The 23,975-nt window shown below is 39.7% G+C and overlaps 1 protein-coding gene across 1 annotated transcript; it reads left to right on the top strand.

Moving 5' to 3' along the window:
* The first annotated feature begins 107 nt into the window (after positions 1-107).
* On the top strand, positions 108-23,883 carry LOC114667168 (cytochrome c oxidase assembly factor 8). The gene is made up of 5 exons (XM_028822359.2): positions 108-276; positions 14,236-14,433; positions 15,611-15,674; positions 19,023-19,113; positions 23,734-23,883. The coding sequence occupies exons 1-5, from the start codon at positions 196-198 to the stop codon at positions 23,843-23,845; spliced, it is 546 nt and encodes a 181-aa protein (XP_028678192.1). The 5' UTR covers positions 108-195; the 3' UTR covers positions 23,846-23,883.
* The last annotated feature ends 92 nt before the right edge of the window (positions 23,884-23,975 follow it).

The following is a 23,975-nucleotide window of genomic DNA, read 5'->3' as shown; positions in this document are numbered from 1 at the left end:
CCTTACAGTAATAGTGCGCTACAAATGAGGTTTAGGGCGGTGCCGATTCACCGCCACAGGCATCTCCGGGTAAGTCACTGCTCGTCCAAACACGCGGGGGCTAGTGGGGCGGAGACACGGGGCTCCTCCCTCGATTCGGTGCTGAGGAATCGGAATGTCTTTCGCTGTTTGAGCGGTTCGGCTGGAGCTGCTGTTATGAGCCGCTTTTGTGTGCCATTTGGAAGGAGTCTGCTGGGCTGCAGGGCGAGGTCATTCGGTTCACAGAGAGACCCCCAGGTAAGTGACGGGGCCCGATTTTAATGTACATACAGCATGGCCCTTTAAATGACAGGGCGCCGAGGGGTTACAAGTGGATGTTTCGAAGTTCTACGAGGGTACCGAGGTTAGTGGAATACAAGAAAGAGTCGCAGGTAGTGACCGCGGCCAGGAGAACAGTGAGAAGGTGAAATTATAATGAAACGCCATGCCGAGATGGGGAGTAAACGACTATAAACTCAGTCAGTGACGTCTACTTTAAACTTAGTAAATCTCCATTAAAGTTCATATATAGTACCTTGGAAATGTTTTGTAGAATATGCTCCGTTTATCTTGCCAACATCAAAAGGACAAGGGATGCAGCTGTGGTTCGTTGTTTACTTACTGAATGTAAAATTCCCAAACCTAAGTAGTCTTTCCTAATGTCATTTTTTCTATCAATGCAATATTAAGAAAAAAAAAACAAAAGAACAAGGGTTTGGAGGTTGGCTACCTGACAGCTTTGGATTCTTCGGTTCAAATTCTGATCAGGAGTGTGAAGTTTGCATGTTCTCTTTGTTTATATGATTTATTGACACTCGAAAACAGTATCATTTAAGAATACAACAACAACAACATTTATTTATATAGCACATTTTCATACAAAAAGTAGCTCAAAGTGCTTTACATAATGAAGAAAAGAAAAATAAAAGACAAAATTAAAATAAGACATTAGTTAACATAGAAAGGAGTAAGCTGTTTATTTATTACTTATTTTTATAATTTTAAAGCAATGCACATTATTGCTGTCATTTAACATAATGATTTGTATTAAAATTTCTAAAGTTGTGTATTATTTCCTACTGTGCATTTACATAGTTTTGGAGTTTGGCAACTAAGCATTTCACTACATAGTGTACTGTGAATATAATTGTAGGGAACAAATAAAGTTTGATTTGATTAGGGCCTCTAATTCGCTCCTGTATGTGCTGGGCAGGCAAACTGTCCAAGTTAGGTTCCTGCCTTGTGTCTAATGGTGCTGGTTATTGAACTTAGTCTTTTTAGAAAAATATTAATAATTAATGCATTTTTAATAAATATATGTAAAGTATATACTTAAATAAAAACAGATGATAAAAAACGCAACAACAACAATTTACAATCCTCTCATTGTTTCGGCCAGTTGCCTTCACGTTATGTTTTTAATCTTTCTGAGGTGCACTCCTCCTCAAGCCTCCTGCTTAGAAAAGGCACGACTGTCCCCTGGACCTTCATGTGTTGCAGCCTTTCAGTCTTGTACCATCTGATACAACCACACACACACACCACGAAGTTTGTGGCCTGTTTCCCTTTTGGTGGTACAATCTACCTTCCCAAATCCACCAACCCCAGCATCCCGATTACTGCTTTAATTGAGAGGGGCAGATGGAGCTCCTCTGTGCCCACCCCACTCCATGGCATTCGGAACTGCCCCATTTTTTATGGCTTTTGAGACTCCCTGCCTCGTGGTGATTTGTCTGATTGTTACAATATTGTTAAGGTATGGCCAGTGAACAATTAAAGGCAGGGAAACAAAAACCCAGTCAGCAGCATACCTGGAAAAGTAAACATGTGGGGATCTACATTCAGTTGTAACACAAAGTCAAAAGACAACGACAGACACGGCCACAGTCCTGGAGGCCTCGGCCAGCTTGCTGCTCATCCCCTACAGGGCATTCTACAGTGTTGCATAAAACTGTGCTGGGCTGGTGAATTCGAAACATGAATTTCAGGGCTCCTGGTATCCCTATTGTTTTTCCTATTTGGAAGGAAAATGTATTGACAGTACAGCAGTGGCACCACGTTCAACAGCATAACACAGAAAACAGGAAAATAATAGTGAAGAGTGAGTAACAGTTCATAATTGCTGCTTTCCTTCCATTTTTGTACAAATAACTAACAGATCTGCGATAAGCTTAGCTAGTCAGCAGCTCACGGCAGAGTATGCTGTAACAGGACTTATTGATAAGCTGAGAATTGTATGTATGACCTTAAGAGGCCTTAAGAGTTATCTATGGAAATCTGATGAATGCGTTTTAAGCATTAGTGTGTCCGAGTTGTTGTTTGGGGGTTATTGAGGAATGATGGCTCCAGCTTACCTGCAACCCTGCCCTGGATAAGTAGGTCAGGAGATGGATGGGATGGATGGATTACTGTGAACTCATGTTGCCTGTTTTTATTGCAGTTTTATTTGTACCGTGACCAAATAAAATTTTAGATCAGTAATATTGCTATTGCAATAAAATGTTTACTATATTTTGACTACTCATTCTGAAGAAATATTACAGTTTTCATTATTAGAATTTTAACAGCATACTATGGTCCGAAGTTATTAGATTATATGAAAATGTTTCTGTAAATTTAGGAAAGTATGGGTGGTGGTAAAAAACAAATCTTTTATTCTTGCAATTTTCATTCAGTAAATGCAGGGCTTGCCTAGAAATGTGATTTCCACAGTCAAATAATGTAAGAGTAAAGTCATGTTGAACGTTTACCAGATGTATCTGGAAAAAGAGTAGCCATGTTAAATATACAAGGGAAATAGGCAGAAAAGAGAGGAACAAAGGTGAGGCAGATAAGTGGGGTGAAAGGGAGCTTACTACGGAAAACATAATATTGTAATTTCATTTCTTTAAAAAAAAAAATGTGTGTGATACAAACCAAAAGATTAGAAATGAAATGGTCCATAATATATTAGAAGTGAGATCTTTTATCCTTACGGATCTAATGTGTCCCCACACAATGATCAGCAAGGCACGTCACTCTTTAAGCTGTGAAGATTTCACATGAGGCCTTTGGAAAAGCAATGGGCCTGGTCTGTTAAACTAAAACAGCTAGATATGGCCATATTAAGTAGTACAACATTCTCAAAAATAATTAACCCAGTTGGAGACACATTTCTAAGTGAGTCAACAATTCAGAAGGGTTGACAGGGATATGATTAAAATACTCCCGTCCCATACCTCTAGACCCCAGGGGTTTTATTAGAAAGAGTGTAAGCAGTGCTCAGAAGTTTATTTATTTAATATTGGATACAACTCTTTAAAGTATGGTTCTTACTGTGACAGAAGCAGCATCAAAGCAAATAGGTGTGACAATTCATAACTGTACAACCTGGATGGATAGCAGCTCTTCTTGCTAGAAATCTTGGCACCCAGTGTTCCTAGATATTGAGAGGCTCTTTTAATCTTCTGATGTCTTGGTCTCTGGGTGGACTCCATGAAATGAAAGAGGGAGAGATGTATACCTGTCTTATGCCTCCTTACTACATCCCTAAGACTAATGGAGCATCTTAGTTTAGGGACCAGCTCTGTTCTGACGTGCATGAGTTGTGCCGTTGTACTAATTCTGGCTGTGAATCACCTTTGCTGTCAAACGTCCTGCCCATCATTGTTCCACTTGTGACCCTGGACTAGGGGTAAAACGTTTCATTTTGTCATACAGCTTCCTGTCTGTAGTTAACATATCAGATCACACAAGTTTCTTTTTTCGCTGGTTCAGACCTGTTATGTGGTGAGCAGGATAAGCAGGCAAATTCTTATTATATATTGACTAAAATGTTACTGGCAACGATTTTTTTTTTTGAAACCATGAAGTTTTTCTAGTACATGCTTTATCACAATAAGGATACCTGTAAAATACCCTGTTACTATAAGGAAGCAGATACACCAAATTGTTAAAAGTAACGAAGCTCCTATTGAATGGCCAGGGATCTGAATCGTCCGATTTTTTCACTACAAAAGACTTGATATGTCTTTGGTAAATTGGCTGACCCGGGAAGGTTCAAAGAGGCATTCAAAGACTCCAGGTCATAAGTAGAGCCTTGCAGAAGAGTGGGGATCATGGAGAGAGGCATGACACGTCATGCAGCTCTGGAAGACAATCGGGAAGAGTGCAAATGTTAACGCAACTTTGGTAACAGTGGCAGAGTAGCTGTGGCTAATTTATAATAATAATAATAATATAAAATAATTTATAAGACGTTTCCTGTGTGCCGTAACAGTAAGAAGGTGATACTTCTGGAAGTACTAGGGGGCTCTGCCCCCTGCTCGCTTCGCTCGCCAACCCCTGGTGTTGGGAATGACAAAGAGCGTGATGTATGAATGAGATATAGAATAGTGTGAAGGTGTAGATGGTGCAAATAGAAAGCAAACAATAAAGTGTGTGGCACAGTGTAAAGGTTTATTGGAAAATTTCTTTGTACACGCCGTTTAAGTGTAAAAGGTAATTCCAGGTCAGAACTTGTAATGTCAATGAAGATGGTTATTGTTGTGATCAGAGTCAAGTTTGTCAGAGCTTAGAAAGAGTTGTGTCTCTCCAGGAAGTAATGCAATGTCTTGGGTATTTATGTTTTCCACATTAATATTTTTTGGACATAATATAGTGCGTTGTGTTAAAAGGGGCATTTGGTCTAATGAGATTGCTGTTCCAAATCTGTCTGTAACTAAGTCGGCGCAGATAAAGGCTTGAGGAATTGTAATAATATCTGGGAGAAGTCTATCTGTATTGGTGAGTGTACCATCTCCCAGTTGTAATAACCAATTGTTATGATCTGGATGTGGACATCGCATGTTTTGTACTAACTGTATCTTTTGAAAGCAATGCCAATTGTCTGCGTATTTTAAGGTGCACTGAACAATAGCTGAGCGCATGGCATGTGGAAGAATAGCTAAGCACTGTCTAAAATCTCCTCCTAATAAAAGTACCTTTCCTCCATAGCGAATATTATTATTCATAAACGTTTGTAGAAGTTTATGAATGGTGTTGAGTAAGTGACTGGATGCCATTGTACATTCATGAATAATTAACATTTTTGCAAAACGGATGTCACGTGCAGTGCCACCGTTAATGTTCATAGTGGATACCGATTTGTAGGATCTAATGCAGTTGATAAAGATTTTTAATCCGAATGAATTTTCCTGGTGTATGTTTTGCTTGTTCCGGTTGAGAGGCGCGTTGTTGCATGTGTAGTATTTGGGACGTGTTGTTTTGGAGCTGTAATCGATTTGCCTGTGCTGTGTGAGAAGCCCGTTGTAGCCTTCCTTGCCGTTAACGTATGTCTGAGACGGGAGGTGTTTCGTTTTGAATCTGTGCCTGTTGCGATGCAGCACTTTGATTGATAGATTGCGTCATGTGGATCTAGGATGTAGATTTGTGCATATTTGCGTTGTTGATTTGTTTCAGGGTGCACTGTTCCAATGCGATGCAGTATTTGTGCACATATGCGAAAGCAGTATGGGCCATTGCCTTTTGGTGGCCTGATATTTACTCCGGTAGATGCAAAAGCAAATGAACTATTGTAGGATCTAATGCAGTTCATAAAGTTTTTACTTTTAGGTACATCGTTAGTTAGAAGCTTTAGTTGAGCTTTGCGTTTTTGGAGCCGAGACATTTTTTCTTCTAGAAATATGGATAAGTAATAAAGAGTATTGCACTCACTGTTAATATGGAGCCTTTTCTGCGGTTGAACGGTTAATAGTGCCTTATTGTAATGAGATCCACCTATGCTGCATAGTGTGAATTGTGTTTGGTACCGTTATCCGAGCGGTATCGTTTTGTACCTGTGATCGTGAATTCATGACTTGTTTGTTCTTGAGCGTGAGAAATATGGATAAGTAATAAGGAGGATCGCACTCACTGTTAATATGGAGCCTTTTCTGCGGTTGAACGGTTAATAGTGCCTCATTGTAATGAGATCTACCTATGCTGCATATTGTGAACGTGTTGAGATGACGTATGTTTAATACGGACGGTTCATTTAGAAATGGGGCTTTGTGTGTCATTTCTTATTTATGTTACTGTGGTCGTGTGTCTGAATCGTCGTTTTTGTGTACGTTTCGTGTGCTATGTCCGTAGTCTGTCCCGTTTCGTGTCCAATGGGCTTTGTGTGGTGCTCGCGGCTTCTTTTTTTTTGTGTGCTTGTGGCTTGTTGAATCCTCCTCTTTGTGTGCGTCCCGTTTCGTGTGCAATGGGATTAAATCCTCCTCTTTGTGTGTGTCCCGTCCATTGCTTGTGTGTGTGGGAGGGGGGGGGGGGTGTTTTGCTCGTGCAGCGCTGTGTGCGTCGCCTGCGTTTGACTCCTTTTTTCTGTGCTCACTCCTTTTTTCTGTGGTCTTGGCCGCCTCTCGCGGCGCCTCATTTCTTGGGGCGCCTGCGCAGTACGTCTTTTTGCGGCTACGGCCCATGGCCGGATGTCCCTGCGTCCATCCGGTTTAGCATTCTCGGTTAGTAATATGGATGGTGGCAGATCATTCATTGTTTTATAAACGCGCCTGTTACTGTGCTTAACTCTTATTGGGTGCGTGTGTCTCAGTCTTTTTATCTTATTGTTACAATATTAACTGATGATGGTGTGAAGTGGTAAACATTACATGCAGCTTAGTGCAACATCCTACCTTATGTTTTCCTTTTTCTTCTTCTTTTTTTATTAACATCATCTTTGTGGTGAAGCCACACTGATAGTATCAGAAAACTACAAAACTCATCATGAGTGTCAATTTGTGGCAAGGGGTAGTGTATAATCATGACGTCATTCATTCTTAGGTGTAACTTACTCCTCCTTGCTGGGACTGGGAGTAGGACACTTCATATCTACTTCTCATGGCCTACTGTGAGGTGGGACAAATTCTTATCCTAGTCAAATTTTTAGTGCAGCTCCTAGGAGTAATTCAGAGGTGGCAGGTAAATGCAGGCCCAGGTAAAAAAAAATTTTTGGCATGGGTGATCCTGCAGCAGGCAGCATTTAGGTCATTCTAAAAACAGTGTTTTGTTTGTACTCTCTTGCACCATAGTTCTGTATTTACTAACCACTTTGGGATAACTGTCCACCACTGAAATGTTTTACATAAAAGAACGATTGTTTATTAATATATATGATGTCAAAGTGGTTAGTATGTCTGTCACTGGAACCAATAATTCAGATTTGAATTTCCATCCATCCATCCATTTTCCAACCCGCTGAATCCGAACACAGGGTCACGGGGGTCTGCTGGAGCCAATCCCAGCCAACACAGGGCACAAGGCAGGAACCAATCCCGGGCAGCGTGCCAACCCACCGCAGGACACACACAAACACACCCACACACCAAGCACACACTAGGGCCAATTTAGAATCGCCAATCCACCTAACCTGCATGTCTTTGGACTGTGGGAGGAAACCCACGCAGACACGGGGAGAACATGCAAACTCCACGCAGGGAGGAACCGGGAATCGAACCCAGGTCCCCAGGTCTCCCAACTGAGCGGCAGCAGCGCTACCCACTGCGCCACCGTGCCGCCCGATTTGAATTTTATAAATTAAAAATGTACAAGTCTCCTTGGAAATGGTGTCTGCTAAATAATGCTTAGTAAATGTGACTGTTTCATCTGTGAAACTTACAAAACCTCATATTGTTCCAGAGAATGGTAATGTCATTGAACTACCCTGCTATTGCAGAACCCAGAAGTGCAATTATGTCTAATGTGTTTGACGTCTCATCTGCTTTCTCATCAGTTACGTCAGCATGCATCCATGGAGAAACTGAAATTTCTTCCCCGCTGAAGTATAAGTCAGCCTTGAAGCACTTCAGTTTAGTTTTGAACATTTAGACTACAGTACATATATAAACATTTTTGACATTTGATGCGAGTGTGACAGCCTTAGTGATTTTCACTACAGCTCCAAACTCAAGGGATCTGGGTTTGATTTTCCAGCTTGTCCATTATCTGTGTGGAGTTTTGTTCTTTCTTTCAGCACTTTTTCCACATAGTCATGTTTGGAGCATGGGCTTTTTAGGTTACCTTACAGCGCAGACGTGATCAAACATGGAAGATGGAATGAGTGTATCTTGTAAAGGACTAGTGTCTAACTTAGTGCCATCCCTGCCTTTCACTTGCTGCCACTGGGATAATTTCTGCCTTTTCCATGACCTATAAAGGAAACAAATAGGTTATGGAAATGGGTGAATAACTGGGTGTGCAAAATAGTTCTGCCTTTATATACTGTAGTGTGTATAGGAAAGGAACACTAACTAGGATTTGTGCAAAATGGAGTCTTTGAATTCTCTATTCTTGTAAAATTAAGTTTCCACCTGTAGTCTTCCTCCTTAGTGCTCCACTAACAAAAAAGTTGCCAACATTGCTAGTCACATATTACTTATTCACCATTATACTAAAGAAAACTGATTGTCTTGAGCAAATACAATATAAGTATAAATTTACATTACAATGGTTGTTCCCTCAACTTTGCCACAGTTTAATATTGGTAAACTTTTGGTATACAAAGGAATACACAAATAAATAAATGTATTGTGGAATGAGACAATATATAATTAAAAACACGATATGTAATTTGGTTTTTTTTTGTTTTTGCTAATTTTCCTATGGTTTAATTTAATTCTTAATTTATTTATTTCTGTGACACCACACACAACATGAAATACACTTTAAATATTAACATCTAAATAATGTTCATTTATTTTAATTGTGTCCAAAGTATTTCACCATAGTGAGGCATTAGGCTCAGCAAATGTTGTCATTTCCAATGAACAAGCTATTTTTGGCATCTCCCCCGGAATAAGCTGAAACTGAGAAAAAAATTCCAACTCTAAGTTACATGCGGAATAGAAATGCTTTATGTAGGTTATAAGGGATGGCCAGCAGCCTTGCCCAGTCAGGATGCCCAGAAGATGGAAGGACCAAGGAAGAAAGCATGCCCAGGAGTGCTAGACAGCAGCCTCATCTGGGCTGTGGTAGTGCCACAGTGTACCACAGGGCACCATGGGAATTAGAGTTCTGTGACTCAACCATGTTGGGTGCCGTGGGTGCCGCCAGGGGATGCTGCGGGGACAGGCCTTCAGGACACCAGAAGTACTTCCGGAGATTACTTAAAAGGAGCTGCCTGCCACTGCCAGAGTCCGGGCATGGAGGACAAAGCTTGCTGGAGGTGGAGTGGAAGCAGAAGGAGAGATGACTGAAGACAAAATGCTGAGTGCTTTATTATTGTGCTGTGGTGCTTTTATTGTACTGTGCATTGGTGGGAAACGATTGTAAAGGGTTTTCCACAGGTGAATATAAGCCATGTGTGTTGCTGGACTTGTTGCTTGTGCCTGTCTGTGTCGGGTTTGGACCACAAGGTATATAGCTTTGTAATAAATACAGATCATTAAAAAGGCATGAATATAGGCTTCATACATGTTCCTTGTCGGGTGAATCGCTGACAGTCTTAAATCTGAAGAGGGATATTTGTCAAAAAATGTGCTCACTTTAGGGGTTACATCTAGATGTAAGTCAGGTTTAATTCATACTGTAGATGACTATCAAGTATTTTGAATGTGTATCAGCTATCTGTCTTGAACTAAAAATCATTTGGGTATGACACTTACAGTGGATCCGGAAAGTATTCACAGCGCATTACTTTTTCCACATTTTGTTATGTTACAGCCTTGTTCCAAAATGGATTAAATTCATTTTTTTCCTCAGAATTCTACACACAACACCCCATAATGACAACGTGAAAAAAATTTACTTGAGGTCTTTGCAAATTTATTAAAAATAAAAAAATTGAGAAAGCACATGTACATAAGTATTTACAGCCTTTGCCATGAAGCTGAAAATTGAGCTCAGGTGCATCCTGTTTCCCCTGATCATCCTTGAGATGTTTCTGCAGCTTAATTGGAGTCCACCTGTGGTAAATTCAGTTGATTGGACATGATTTGGAAAGGCACACACTTGTCTATATAAGGTCCCACAGTTAACAGTTCATGTCAGAGCACAAACCAAGCGTGAAGTCAAAGAAATTGTCTGTATACCTCCGAGACAGGATTGTCTGGAGGCACAAATCTGGGGAAGGTTACAGAAAACTTTCTGCTGCTTTGAAGGTCCCAAATGAGCACAGTGGCCTCCATCATCCGTAAGTGGAAGAAGTTTGAAACCACCAGGACTCTTCCTAGAGCCTGCCGGCCATCTAAATCGAGCGATCGGGGGAGAAGGGCCTTAGTCAGGGAGGTGACCAAGAACCCGATGGTCGCTCTGTCAGAGCTCAGAGGTCCTCTATGGAGAGAGGAGAACCTTCCAAGAAGGACAACCATCTCTGCAGCAATCCACCAATCAGGCCTGTATGGTAGAGTGGCCAGACGGAAGCCACTCCTTAGTAAAGCCCAGACTTGAATCCGATTGAACATCTCTGGAGAGATCTTAAAATGGCTGTGCACCGACGCTTCCCATCCAACCTGATGGAGCTTGAGAGGTGCTGCAAAGAGGAATGGGTGAAACTGGCCAAGGATAGGTGTGCCAAGCTTGTGGCATCATATTCAAAAAGACTTGAGGCTGTAATTGCTGCCAAAGGTGCATCGACAAAGTATTGAGTAAAGGCTGTGAATACTTATGTACATGTAATTTCTCAGTTTTTTTATTTTTAATAAATTTGCAAAAACCTCAAGTAAACTTTTTTCACGTTGTCATTATGGGGTGTTGTGTGTAGAATTCTGTGGAAAAAAATGAATTTAATCCATTTTGGAATAAGGCTGTAACACAACAAAATGTGGAAAAAGTGATGCGCTGTGAATACTTTCCGGATGCACTGTATGTTGTACCGTGTGTGTTAAGAACATATTTCAACATTCTTGCTTTGCATTGAAATAGTAATTTTTACTTTGTCCTGGCCAAAGCTGGAAGACTTATTCCTTAACATGCTTGGTGTCCATTGCAGAGAGGACATATATAAGCAACCCACAAAATGTTTTACTGCTTATCTTATATTTGCTGTCATGAAATGAATCGTCTAAGATGCAGGTGATAATGAAAGATGCAGATACCTTGTGCCAAAATTTATCTGATGCTGAGAAGGCCAACTGCCTGATGTTACCTTCTGCTTGTCAGTTCTGTTTTCATCAGTACTGGACATGAGTAGTAAAATGATCAGAGCTGCTAAAAATCTGGTCTGTTGTACAAGTACAGTGCATGTTCATGGCATTCACCATCAGTAATCTTGACGTAATACATGTCTTTCTGAAAGTGTATTCAACTACATACTACATAAAATATTACAGATTGTTTTTTCTTTACAAAACACATTTTCAGCATGCCAATTAGAGAAAAGTGATGTCTTTTTTATAACTGGCATCTACAAAGTACTACATTGAGAAGCTATTTTGCTATGTTTTATTTATATTGCTTATATATATGGACTATTGTAATGCACTCCTCATCGGGATACCCAACAAGAGCCTTTAAAAGCTCCAACAAATTTAAAATAGTGCTGCAAGGATCCTGATGAGGGTGCAGAAATATTAACATATTTCACCAATCCTTCAGTCAATTCAATGGCTCCCTATTCACCTCAGTATTGAATACAAACTCTGTTTGCTCACTATTCAGTGTATTCATGGAAATGCTCCACAATATGTTAAGGAACTCCTTATATTATAATCCACTACAAGAAACCTCCGTTTTGCAAATACCTACTGCCTTCACCCCCCTATGACCAAACTTCGTACAATGGGTGACCAAGCCTTTGCAGTTGCTACTCCACGGCTCTGGAATGCCCTACTAGAGAACCTGTGAACACAGCAGATTGTGGGCTGTTTTAAAAAACAGCTAAAGACTTTTCTATTTAGGAAAGCATATTAACAAGAATGCCACTAATTATTGTTGTTTTATCTCTGTTTTTATCTTGTTTTGTCTTTGTTACATTTTTTTTTATGTAGCACTTTGAGATTTACTACAAATGTAAAGTGCTTTATAAATTAATTATTATTATTATTTATTATATATATTGTGGCAGGAGGCTGGGGGTCAGACCTAGCTGGGACGCCTTGAAGGAGCGGGAGGCAGTCTATACATCCCCCGGGCCACAAGGGGGCAACCGCCCTGGATAGTATGGGGACCACGGGGACAGAGCGTAGAGGCTCAAACCCATTGGGGCCAGGGGGCGCTCCAAGCCTCATAGAGCCCGGGAGATCTGCACTTCCGCCACACCTGGGAAGGTGGCTGGAGGACCTTCCAGGGATGCCCGGAGTGCTTCCGGGTGCTGTGTCCCCAGAAGGACATCAGCGAGCACCTGGAGCACATCTGGGTGATTATAACAGGGACCGCCTTCCTACAGTCAGGGAGCTAGAGTCGGGTGCTGGAGGAGGCCACATAAGGCAGAGAATGCAGTTAAAGAATGCACTGGGCTTGTTTTTAAAGAGACTGATTCCATCATTGTTTTAACCTCGTTGTATTTAATGAAGACTTTTTTCTATTGGATTTTAACCTCCACTTCACTTCTGTTTACAGCGATCGGTTCGTAGCCTGCATTGTTGCAATGTTACTTTCCTTGGTTGTTTATTGAATTACGGATTTTTCAAATGTTCATTTTTTCCCTGTGCTTAAAACTCATTAAAAAAAGTATTTTTAGCAAGCTGTTCGTAGCGCTATAGCGCGAACTATTGCAGTGTTAGTTTTCTCTGTTGTTCAAGGTTTTTTCAGTGTTATTCAATGTTTTTACATTTAGTTTACTATTACGCTGTGCATTCTATGGTATTATTAACTATATTTGTGCTTAAAAGTCTTTAAACAAAATATATTTACATATAGTTCGCATGGTCTGGAACGGATTAATTGTATGTACATACAATCCTATGGGGGAAATTACTTTGGGTCACGACCAAATCAGGTTACGACCAGAGTTTTGGAACGAATTATGGTCGTGACCCGAGGTTCCACTGTATATATATTTGTTATGTTGTATTAAAATCCATGGTGTCTTTTTCAGGTGGAAGCAAATGACCCGCTTTTCTAATGCAATTTGTGTGCAATTTTCAGAAAATGTGAACTTGCTTGCATTGTTATCAATTATTATTATAAAAGCCCTTGAAACAAATTTAACGAAACATTGATTTTCACAGAAAAACTGACTTTGATTTAGTTTTTTTTTAATTAAAATAGCTACTACCTGTCTAGGATTTTCATGGATTTCTTCACATTTCAAGTATATCTTGCTTTTGTAAATCATGTTCTTGTTAAGTTTACTGTCCAACATTAGAAAGGGGTGATATGATCAGGCTTTTAGTCATAACTTGCTATTTTCATATACCGTATCTTTCACTTTATACTCCAAATATTAGAAATTTAAAAGGAAAAAAGGATTTTATTAAAATGTAATCAGACAGTGTACACCACCTTTCTGTTATTTTTGAAAATGATCCTCTTCAAATTGTCCTTTTAAATATTAAACTACATTACCTTTCAAGCATTGCATTCTTGCACTCATGGATCCTATAGCATTATAATTAGGCAAATTCTTATTGTCTGAGTATGGCCACCATTCAAACTTTCTAATCTGAAATTAATTTTACATTCAATTTGTAAGTGTTTTGTAACCAAAACAAAAAGGAGTAAATGATAGAATAAAGCTTTGAAAGGGATGCAGCACAAATACTAATTCCTTTGTCACTGGTTGGCATTTACAATTCCTGGCCCAAGCCTTTGTCTTGTCAGTATTTTGTGCTTTGTGATGTTTCAGCAGTAGATTTAAAACATGAACTCTGACATGCCAGTAGACTCGCTTTTTCTTCAGTGAATAAACGCCAAGCACCACCCCTTGTCTTGAATTTGTGGAGCTGAGATGTAAAAAATATGATCTTATGCTGCTGTGAGCCGTCTTTTTTATTTTTCTTTAAGCCATGAAAACCTGTAAAGGAAGAGAGCTTGGGATAGCTTTATAAATAATAAGCACAACTCTAGTCTGGTGGGCAGATATTGTTATTCTGCTCACGGCTCTCTGAAAATTGCATTTTCCCTGGTGAGTCATGGCATTGCTTGCTGTGTATTTCTTTTTTCTCTGACTCATGTGGTTTATATAATGTTCCTAAAATTAAAAAAAGGCAAGACACCTGGCTTTTGGAAGGACAGCCATTTTGTACACATTTATTCACTATTGTCTGATTTTTAAATAAAAGCATATCTGGAATGCTGTTTATTAACAGACTTTACCTATCGCAGGCTCCAGAGTTTATTCCACCAGAAAACTCCCAGTATGACTGGATTGGTCCCCCTGACCCAGTCTCCAACCTCCGCCCCATCCGGTTCCATGTAGCAGCAAATGAGAGCACACTGGAGAAACATCTTCGGCTGTTTAGGCAAGAAACAGAGGAGTGGAATCAGAAGTTCTGGGCTACACAGAATTCCTCTTTTATTAAGGTGTGTGTTTCGACTGTAACAATACCCAGACAAGCAAACTTTGCCCTTTTTTGCCATTTCCACCAACAGACTTTATTGTTACAAGGTAACTAAGGTAAAGTCATCCCTGATGGAGGATCGCAGGAATCATGGGAAAGAGAGGTCCTTTCATTGGATTGGCTGGCCCAGCACTGTTTCAGCCATGGAATGGCCAAATGGGGGAGGCAGCTTGATGGATGAGGTCTCCAGGACTCTAAAAATATCCGAATCTTATTATATGATATCATCTACTGTTAAATTCTGCTCCGTACTTCTAAAATTTTTATTTTTTTTACTTCTAAAAAAAAAAAAAAAAAAAAAACTTTTTATTTTATTCTGTATTGAGGATTTGTTCTGTTCTGTGTATTGTATTGTATTGACCCCCTTCTTTTGACACCCACTGCATGCCCAACCTACCTGGAAAGGGGTCTCTCTTTGAACTGCCTTTCCTGAGGTTTCTTCCATTTTTTCCCTACTGGGTTTTTTTGGGAGTTTTTCCTTATTTTCTTAGAGAGTCATGGCTGGGGGGCTGTCAAGAGGCAGGGCCTGTTAAAGCCCATTCCTGTGTGATTTTGGGCTATACAAAAATAAACTGTACTGTACTGTATTGTCTGCGGTGGGCTGGCGCCCAGCCCGGGGTTTGTTTCCTGCCTTGCGCCCTGTGTTGGCTGGGATTGCCTCCAGCAGACCCCCGTGACACTGTAGTTAGGATATAGCAGGTTGGATAATGGATGGATGGATGGACTTTATTGTTGGAATTTAACAATGTTGTCTTTTAGCTGCATTTACCTTTTTTTTTTTGGAAATTTAAGGTATTCAACAAGGGAGCTGGCTGAAATGTTTTGGGTTCAGAAACTCAACTCATTACATGAATATATTTTCATTTAAGTGTATTTAAAATATTTCATCCCAGATTCTGCATTGTTGTGTTCTTTATTTGATCAAATAGGTTTATTCAGTATTGATCAGTACTGAAATAGAAGATAAAATTAGAGTTTATACAATATTAAGGAACTTAATACAATGCCTTATGGAAACTGCAATGCACAAAGGGAATCAAAATTAAGATAATTTGGTTTTTTGTTATTTTCATGGTCTTGGAAGACAGTGAACAAGTAATCAAAAGTTTCCAAACATATATTTTCTTCTTATCCTACAGGAAAAAGAAGAGTTCATAACCTCCTGTCTGAAAGCAGAAGGTCTCGGACTAAAGGATGAAAATGGTGGGTAAAGTTAGTAATAACTGTTTCAGATTCAAATCATCATTTTCTGTTAAAAGATGTCACTTTACTACTCAGATTCAACTCAAAACTCTTGGGAATGTTTTTATTAAATAAAGATGATAGTCTGTTGCTGCTCTGTAATGTTTGTGTGCTTTGCGAATTATTCCTGAAATTTTCTTACTTTTTAAGTCATTTTCTTTCATTCATTCAAATGTTTGAAATACATCTTTAGGGTTTTTGGTTCAAAAAGTGTTTTTAATTAGTTAAACTCTATCTAGGGTGGCCATTGTCATTGTTTTGAAAATTTCAGTTTATAATTTTGTAAAGATTGCTAAAATATTTATGCTATGTCATTTGCAAAATTTTGCTTTATTATTAGTTCGTACCTAAAGCAAATGTTTATGGTGGTCCATTTCATTGATTGGTTAACAGAATGGTGAGGTGGTTAGTGTTACTCTTGCCTCACATACCCAGAATCCTGGAATTGAATCCTATCCCAGGCACTGTCTGTGTGAATTTACACATTCTCTGTGTTTCTGCAAGGAGTTTGCACTAGGCATTGTTTTTTCTTTCCACTTCCCAAAATATGCTTCTTTGGTTAATTAGCAACCTTAAACTGATTCTGTTTATTCATGAATGGGATTTAATTTAGGGATAGTTAATGCAGTTTTGCCATACGAAGCTCACTCAAAATGTGATGATGGATTATTTTAACAATCTGTATGAATAATTACAAAGAAATTTGACCAACAAGAAGATTTTTACTGATGGAGAAATGCTCTTTAAATATCTTCCTTTCTTAGTTGAGGAAATGATTGCTCATTTTACGTTCTTATGTTCCTGACTGACTGAATGAGAAGGTGTCACCTTTTGATTTCTGAACACAGAAGATGCAAAACTAAATGATTCAAAATTTGATTGTGTTTTCAACAAAACAGAGAATTTACTGGCAATGAATGGAACTTAAAAGTAAAGAAAATTTCATAATTGATTTGGAGCACACCAATGAACTATTAAGCAACCAATCCCGGGCAGGGTGCCAACCCACCGCAGGCTTTTAAAATCATTGTTGACAAAAACAAAATGAAAATGTTATAGACAGACAACTGGACAATGAGTGATGTGAATTTCTTTGCACATTTCTATTACATATGACGTGGTCCACCAACAAATAACAAACTTGAATGCAGTGTTGCAATTTTAAAAATTTGTATGCCTGCTTGTAATTGGATAACACTAATTTGGATGCCATCAGGAAGTCTTCACTTCAGCCAGAATCCTGCTTCACTTTGCTCTGCTATGTCAGTCAACATGATTCTCAGGTGAAAAAAGCAGTCAGACATCTGGTCCAACTTTAATTACAATGCTGACGAAAATAAGACCCAGTGTAAGCCATGTGGAATGAAGCTCGGGGGAAAGAACACCACAAACCTGTAAAGGGGTCTAGAGTCACGCCATCTTGAAATTCATGACAAGGTGTGTAGCATTATCTAGGTGGTGACTTGTCCGATACAAATACCATTACCTCTGGCTCTCTTTCGCCCTGCCTGCTAATACTAATGTGTCACATCGATAGTAAGCTCAGTCCTGCAGTCTTGCATGACCGCAAATGTACGAATAACTTTGGATTCCACAATGATCTGTGAGAAAAATGTGAGTAAAAGCTACATATGAGAAAGACTGAACAGAGGTGATGATACAGCACCGCATCAACACGTTGAAAAGAAAAACGGCAGAAGTCATGTCTGGCAATGCTTTGTGTTTGAGAATTTCAGCGTGTGATTAAGGAAACTGTGCTTATTAGTTTAAAAAAAAAAAACAACACACTAACACACACAGGATTTTTTTTGTTGCCAGTTTTATCCTTTTACAAATCACTTAAACAGATTTGTGCAGCTCTCAAAATGCAATCAAGTGTAAGTTGTAGCAGTTTAGCTTTAGGTATCACTCATTTGTTACAGCAGATGACATGACGGGGGCCATTAATTGCTTTTAATGCAGTGTCCTACACAGTCCTGATAAAGGAACGGAAGCTTTGCATTCGTTCCTTGATTGTAATGAGTACATCTGCACATGTTTGTCTGCAAATCCATCCATTTTGATGTTTGTCTGCGAATCCATCCATTTTGTAATTGGTGGATACAGTTCAACGTTGCAAGTGACACCACCTCACATGTATCCACTTATACATACAGGCACAGTAGCAGTGACAACGAGTTGAAGTGATTTAAAAATCAAGGCCAGTTTCAAATGAAGTACGTATTTGGCTTGTCTACATCATCAATTAAATTAGCTGCTCCATTTTTTAATACTAAAATAAAATGTATTAAGGATTTCAGTGCTTGAAATGCATCTCCAAATTAATATGATATGTACAGTATGGCAAAACAGCATTGCTTCACTGCTGAATATGAATATGCAAACACTAAATGTGTGTGTTAGTTTGGTTTTTGAGGGCAAACTAGCGTTTATGAGCATAACCCCTAAATTGTGAACAACATAGTAAATACACTTATGTCCTATAAATTTTGACAGACCAGAGGTGTCATTAGCTGACCAAGATATTTAGGAGTAAATCCAATCGACACTTACTCTTCATTTTATGTTCAATAATCACTATATGTTGTTTGGCTCATTAGTGTACATGTTAGTATAACAGTTTAGAGGTACAGTATATTCTGTGCATATTCATATGGTAAACAAGATATCCATCTTATTTTGGCTGTTTGACTAATTTACGTTTAGTCGACTAAACTCGATTTAATTTTTTTGACATTAGATTAATTTATTTTTTGTTGAGTGAAACTAGACTAAAACTAACAATGATTAAATGACTAAAATGTGACTAAAACTAAAATGCAATTTAGTCAGAAGACTAAGACTAAAACTAAATCAAAATGTATTTTACTTTAAAGTCATCTGTTAACCTACTAAACACCTCTTTATGATTTCTGAAGAAAACCAGAGAGCATCCAGAGTGGAGAAAAGCGTATTCAGATACAGAGAGAATGTGCAAACTTCTCTCAGGCAATGACTGAAATGTGCTTCAAACTCCATTTATTATTTATTACCATAATGTATTATTTTTATTAAACTGTGTCATTTGCACAATGTTGATGTACTATACACTGTTTTGTTGCTGTAGGAGGCAGAACAGCAACACATATTTCATTACACTGTAAAATTGAGTATGATAACAATAAATTGAGTTGAAATGTGTGTGAAACCTTGTTCAGACACTCTGTCATACTACTAATAATGAAATTAATTGTGTTTGACGTAAGATTTTCATGCCCCGTTAGGCTTGTCAGATGTAATGGGCCAATTTTTTGTTTTGTTTATTTTTAGGTAGGAAAAGGAAGCTGAGTGCAGAAAAAATGGCTGAATTTTACAAAGACTTTCTCAACAAAAACTGGCAAAAACATGCAGATTACAATAAGTAAGTTAAAATGAAATGACTGGATGTACAGTATATTCCATGTATAAAAGAAGTTTAACAATGAAAACATAATAGCCAACTTTTACAATTTTTTTGCTACCAGCAGGCACATCTATGTCTCTGTATAATTTCCTATTTCATAATAATTTGAGGCGAAGTATTTCCTTATTCACATCCCCATATAGAGAGAAATGATTATTTATTAAAGTGACATGAACAAATTGTTTCCTTTGCATTTCGCAGATTTTATCCAAACTATTAGAACACTTTTGGGTACTTGTTAACAGTCTTCTAGAATGCTCTTTCCAGCATGTGTTTATGTTATACAATGTAAATCTGCATAAGTAGTTGGGATTAGTCCCTGGGTTGTCAGTAGTGGATTAGAAAAATTGTTTGAAGTGGAATTTGGAATCTCTTTCATCATTTCTGACAAGGAAATGGGTGTTTTTTTCTTCTAATTATTTTACAAGGACAATATTGCACTTGCTCAAGGATAAGCATTTTTGAGTAAAAGAATATACTGGTGCCTAATTAGTTCACACAGCATATAGGTTGCAAGAAATAATGGATATTGGAATGCAGGGTTTTATTCTACTACCACCACCTCCCAATATCCTAGAGGAGCTTTTCAGCACATTGGTGCCTGTCTGGATTACTACTCCAGTGAGGACACAGTGCAGGTGGAGGTGGGAGAGGAAGCAGAAGCGGGATAAGAGAGCTGGTGTCCATGCCAGACTAAAGAACTCTCAGAACAAGCCTGCTCTACTCAGGCTGTTTGTCACAAACACCCAGTCTATAGTCAACAAGATTGATGAGCGGACACTGTGGATATCTTCACTCAGGATGAACTGCTCAGCTTCATTTTTCACCCAAAACCTGCCTGAATACAAACATCCCTGATACGGCTATTGTGCTAGTAGGCCAGACTGTTTACCGTTCAGATTGGACCACTAAATTTGGTAAGGACTGAGGCAGCAGAGTGTGCTTATATGAAAATAATGCTTGGTGCACCTCCATGGTCACTGCTGAACAGTTTTGCTCTCCAGACTTAGAATTCATAACAGTGAAGTGCCGACATTTTTTTCTGTCGAGGGAATTTACCGTCGTATTCCTCACTGCAGTTTATATCCCTCCACAAGCTAATGTCAAGTTGCCGTTGACTAAACTGCATGAATCTACAAACCGTCTGAAAATCATTCATCCAGATGGAGTGTTTGTCGTAGCTGGCAATTTTAATCATGCCAGCCTCAAAACTACGCTCCCCAAATTTTATCAGTTCGCTGATTTCCCAACCAGAGGGAATAATACACTGGATCTCATCTACTGTAATGTAGCGAATGCTTATATAGCATTGCTGCCTCACCCCAACCCCCCCCAACGAATACGGTCGTGTCAGCGTCGTATTCTAACTTGATTTCTTTTTCTTCAGTTATATTCTTGAATAAAAGTACATGTGTACCTTTTGTGAAAGTGCTTATTTGATATTTGGACTTAAATCTTCACACATTATAGACTTCATGTCATGTACGATCGGTGCCAGAGCTTGGTCCGCATTGCCGGCAGTAAGTCGAACCCGTTTCCAGTGAGAGTTGGACTCCGCCAGGGCTGCCCTTTGTCACTGATTCTGTTCATAACTTTTATGGACAGAATTTCTAGGTGCAGCCAGGGCATTGAGGGGGTCCGGTTTGGTGGGCCCAGGATTGGGTCACTGCTTTTTGCAGATGATGTTGTCCTGTTTGCTTCATCAGGCCGTGATCTTCAGCTCTCTCTGGATCGGTTCGCAGCTGAGTGTGAAGCGGCTGGGATGAGAATCAGCACCTCCAAATCCGAGACCATGGTCCTCAGCTGGAAAAGGGTGGAGTGCCCTCTCAGAGTTGGTGGCGAGATCCTGCCCCAAGTGGAGGAGTTCAAGTATCTCGGGGTCTTATTCACGAGTGAGGGAAGAATGGAGCGTGAGATCGACAGGCGGATCGGTGCGGCATCCGCAGTAATGCGGGCGCTGCATCGGTCTGTCGTGGTGAAAAGGGAGCTGAGCCGCAAGGCTCAGCTCTCAATTTACCAGTCGATCTATGTTCCTACCCTCACCTATGGTCATGAGCTATGGGTAGTGACCGAAAGAACGAGATCGCGAATACAAGCGGCTGAAATGAGTTTCCTCCGCAGGGTGTCTGGGCTTTCCCTTAAAGATAGGGTGAGAAGCTCAGTCATCCGGGAGGGGCTCAGAGTAGAGCCACTGCTCCTCCGCATCGAGAGGAGTCAGATGAGGTGGCTCGGGCATCTGATCAGGATGCCTCCTGGACGCCTCCCTGGTGAGGTGTTCCGGGCACGTCCGACCGGGAGGAGGCCCCGGGGAAGACCCAGGACACGCTGGAGGGACTATGTCTCTCGGCTGGCCTGGGAACGCCTTGGTATTCTCCCGGAAGTGCTAGAAGAAGTGGCCGGGGAGAGGGAAGTCTGGGCATCTCTGCTCAAGCTGCTGCCCCCGCGACCCGACCTCGGATAAGCGGGAGACAATGGATGGATGGATGGATGGATGGATGGATGTCAAAATTTTGTCATTAATACTATAACATGAAAAAAGGTAGTTTTAGGTGTGTGTTCAACATTTCTTGCATTTCTCACATTTCCTGTCATCCTACATTTACAGTGCATCCGGAAAGTATTCACAGCGCATCACTTTTTCCACATTTTGTTATGTTACAGCCTTATTCCAAAATGGATTAAATTCATTTTTTTCCTCAGAATTCTACACACAGCACCCCATAATGACAACGTGAAAAAAGTTTACTATCATCTATTAGCTGATTTTTCTTTTGGAAAAAACAAGAATCCTGGATAGCTGTATTGATTAGAGGATTTTATTAATGCTAATCTGATAATCAAGAGCTAAAATGCACAAAGCCCTTTCCCTCCATGTGTTCTGATAACAATCACCGCAGCAACATGCTGAGCTGAAAAGAGTAAACTACTCCATCCTTTGCAACTTTCTCAAAAACCCTTCTAGAGAATTCCCAAATATTCACACACCAATTGAGAGATGCATTATAATCCATCCCTTTATTCATTTAAAGTGGTCTTTCTTAATAAATTGATTTATATAACTGGAACTGAACCAGGTACGTTAAGCCTTGTAGTCTGTAAAATTATAGTAATCTGAAAAAGCTTAAATTATAGCCAGGCCAGGTGCTTAAAATACAAAGTGTGCAAAAGCAGAGTAGAATTTGGCAAGAGTTTCACAGGTTCAAAGTAGCCACTAGCTGTGTGATTCACTGGTGGCAATGAAAATCAGCAGTCACCGATGCTGTCCTTTGAACAGTAGAAACCTAAAGCAATGAAATTCTTGTGTTATAATAAAACATGGAATGTATCCTGATTTCAACTATAAGCTGAAAGTCTTGATTATACTGTGTGGCCACCAGGGGCTGCACTAGCACACCAAACAGGCTCTGGACAACGGTGTTGCCAATACAAAGGATTTATTTGTAGGAAAGTCTCACATGAATTATTTCCCACATCACAGCAATGCTCTGTAATACTGTCTTCTGTCCCCTTCTTTCTGCCTCCTCTGCTCCTATCTGCAAACTTTGTCCTCCTCCTCTCAACTCTGGCTCTAATTATGGCCCGGGATCACTTCTGCGTTAGATTGGAACCCGACAAATTAGGGCTCACCAGTCCCCACAGCACCCCCTGGCAGTGCCCACAGAACCCAACAGGGTTAAGCCAAAGAACTCCAGTTCCTGTGATACCCTGTGGGAATCTGTGGTGCTGCCACATCTAGTGATCTGGGGGATCAAGCCCTGTGCCCGCTATCTTTACTGGCCCTTCCACTCTGTGGGTCTCTAGGCGGGGTAAGGTTCCTGGCTGTCGCTTACACTTGTTGAAGGAACAAGTTAAGCAATTTTGCTGTTAAGTATGTAATGTACCCTCTTATTACATCAACTGGTAAAATTAGCCTTCTTCATCAACTCAATGGAAATAAAAGAAAAAATAAGTATTGGACAAAGAATGCAGTTGGCCTGTGTTCTTAAATTTTAACAGCTAGACAAGGCACAGGAAACAGTATGGTATTTATAGACAGAATCTTTACACAGCACTGGAGGTGACTTGTTCACTGGCTTCTACAGAGCTTCAATCAAAGGACATTCCACTCTAACATCAGTTCATTTTACAGTTTTTCTGGGCGTTCATCTTCTATGCAGTATTGCAGCTGTGTTTTTACTTCTTTCTCTCTTCTTAACACCCCTTCTTCTCTTTCTACTTTTCTGCTTGTGCATTCTTATTAATCCTTTATCTTATATATGTCTAATTCACTTTTTTAGCATGTGTGTTTGTGTACGTGTGGGGTGTACAGCTGTACATGAGGACACCAGTGGAAATTAAGGGGAAGTGTATTTAAGACTGAAGCCAGGAAGCACTCTATGCAAATAGTTGTGGAAATCTGGTTCAAATTATTGAGTCACGAAGCTGAAGCAGAAATGACAGTTTTTATAAAGCATCTGGATGAGATAAATGGAGAGCTTCGCCATTAGCTTGATTGGCTGAATGGTCTTCTCTCATTTGTCAAATTTATGTTCTTATGTTGCTACTTCATAAAAAAATGTTTTTTTTTTCTCTTCTCAGAGAATGGTACAAACGTAACATAACCATTACATTCCTAATGGGGAAGGTTACCCTCCAGATGTTTTGGAAGCGACTTGGTCGAAGAACTGAAGAGATGAATTCAAAAAGATGACCTTCAAAAGCCAAACTGTATTGAATATGTTTGCCTTATTAATGACTTAATTTATTATTTTTGCCATCTTAATGCACATAGAGTGTGAAAGGTACTGCACTTTTATGCTCCTGTTCCATAATATAAACAG

Source organism: Erpetoichthys calabaricus, chromosome 16, assembly GCF_900747795.2.
Source record: "Erpetoichthys calabaricus chromosome 16, fErpCal1.3, whole genome shotgun sequence".
Lineage (NCBI taxonomy): Eukaryota > Metazoa > Chordata > Cladistia > Polypteriformes > Polypteridae > Erpetoichthys > Erpetoichthys calabaricus.
The sequence above is the reverse complement of the archived record's forward strand: the minus strand, read 5'-3'. Positions and strand labels throughout refer to the sequence as shown.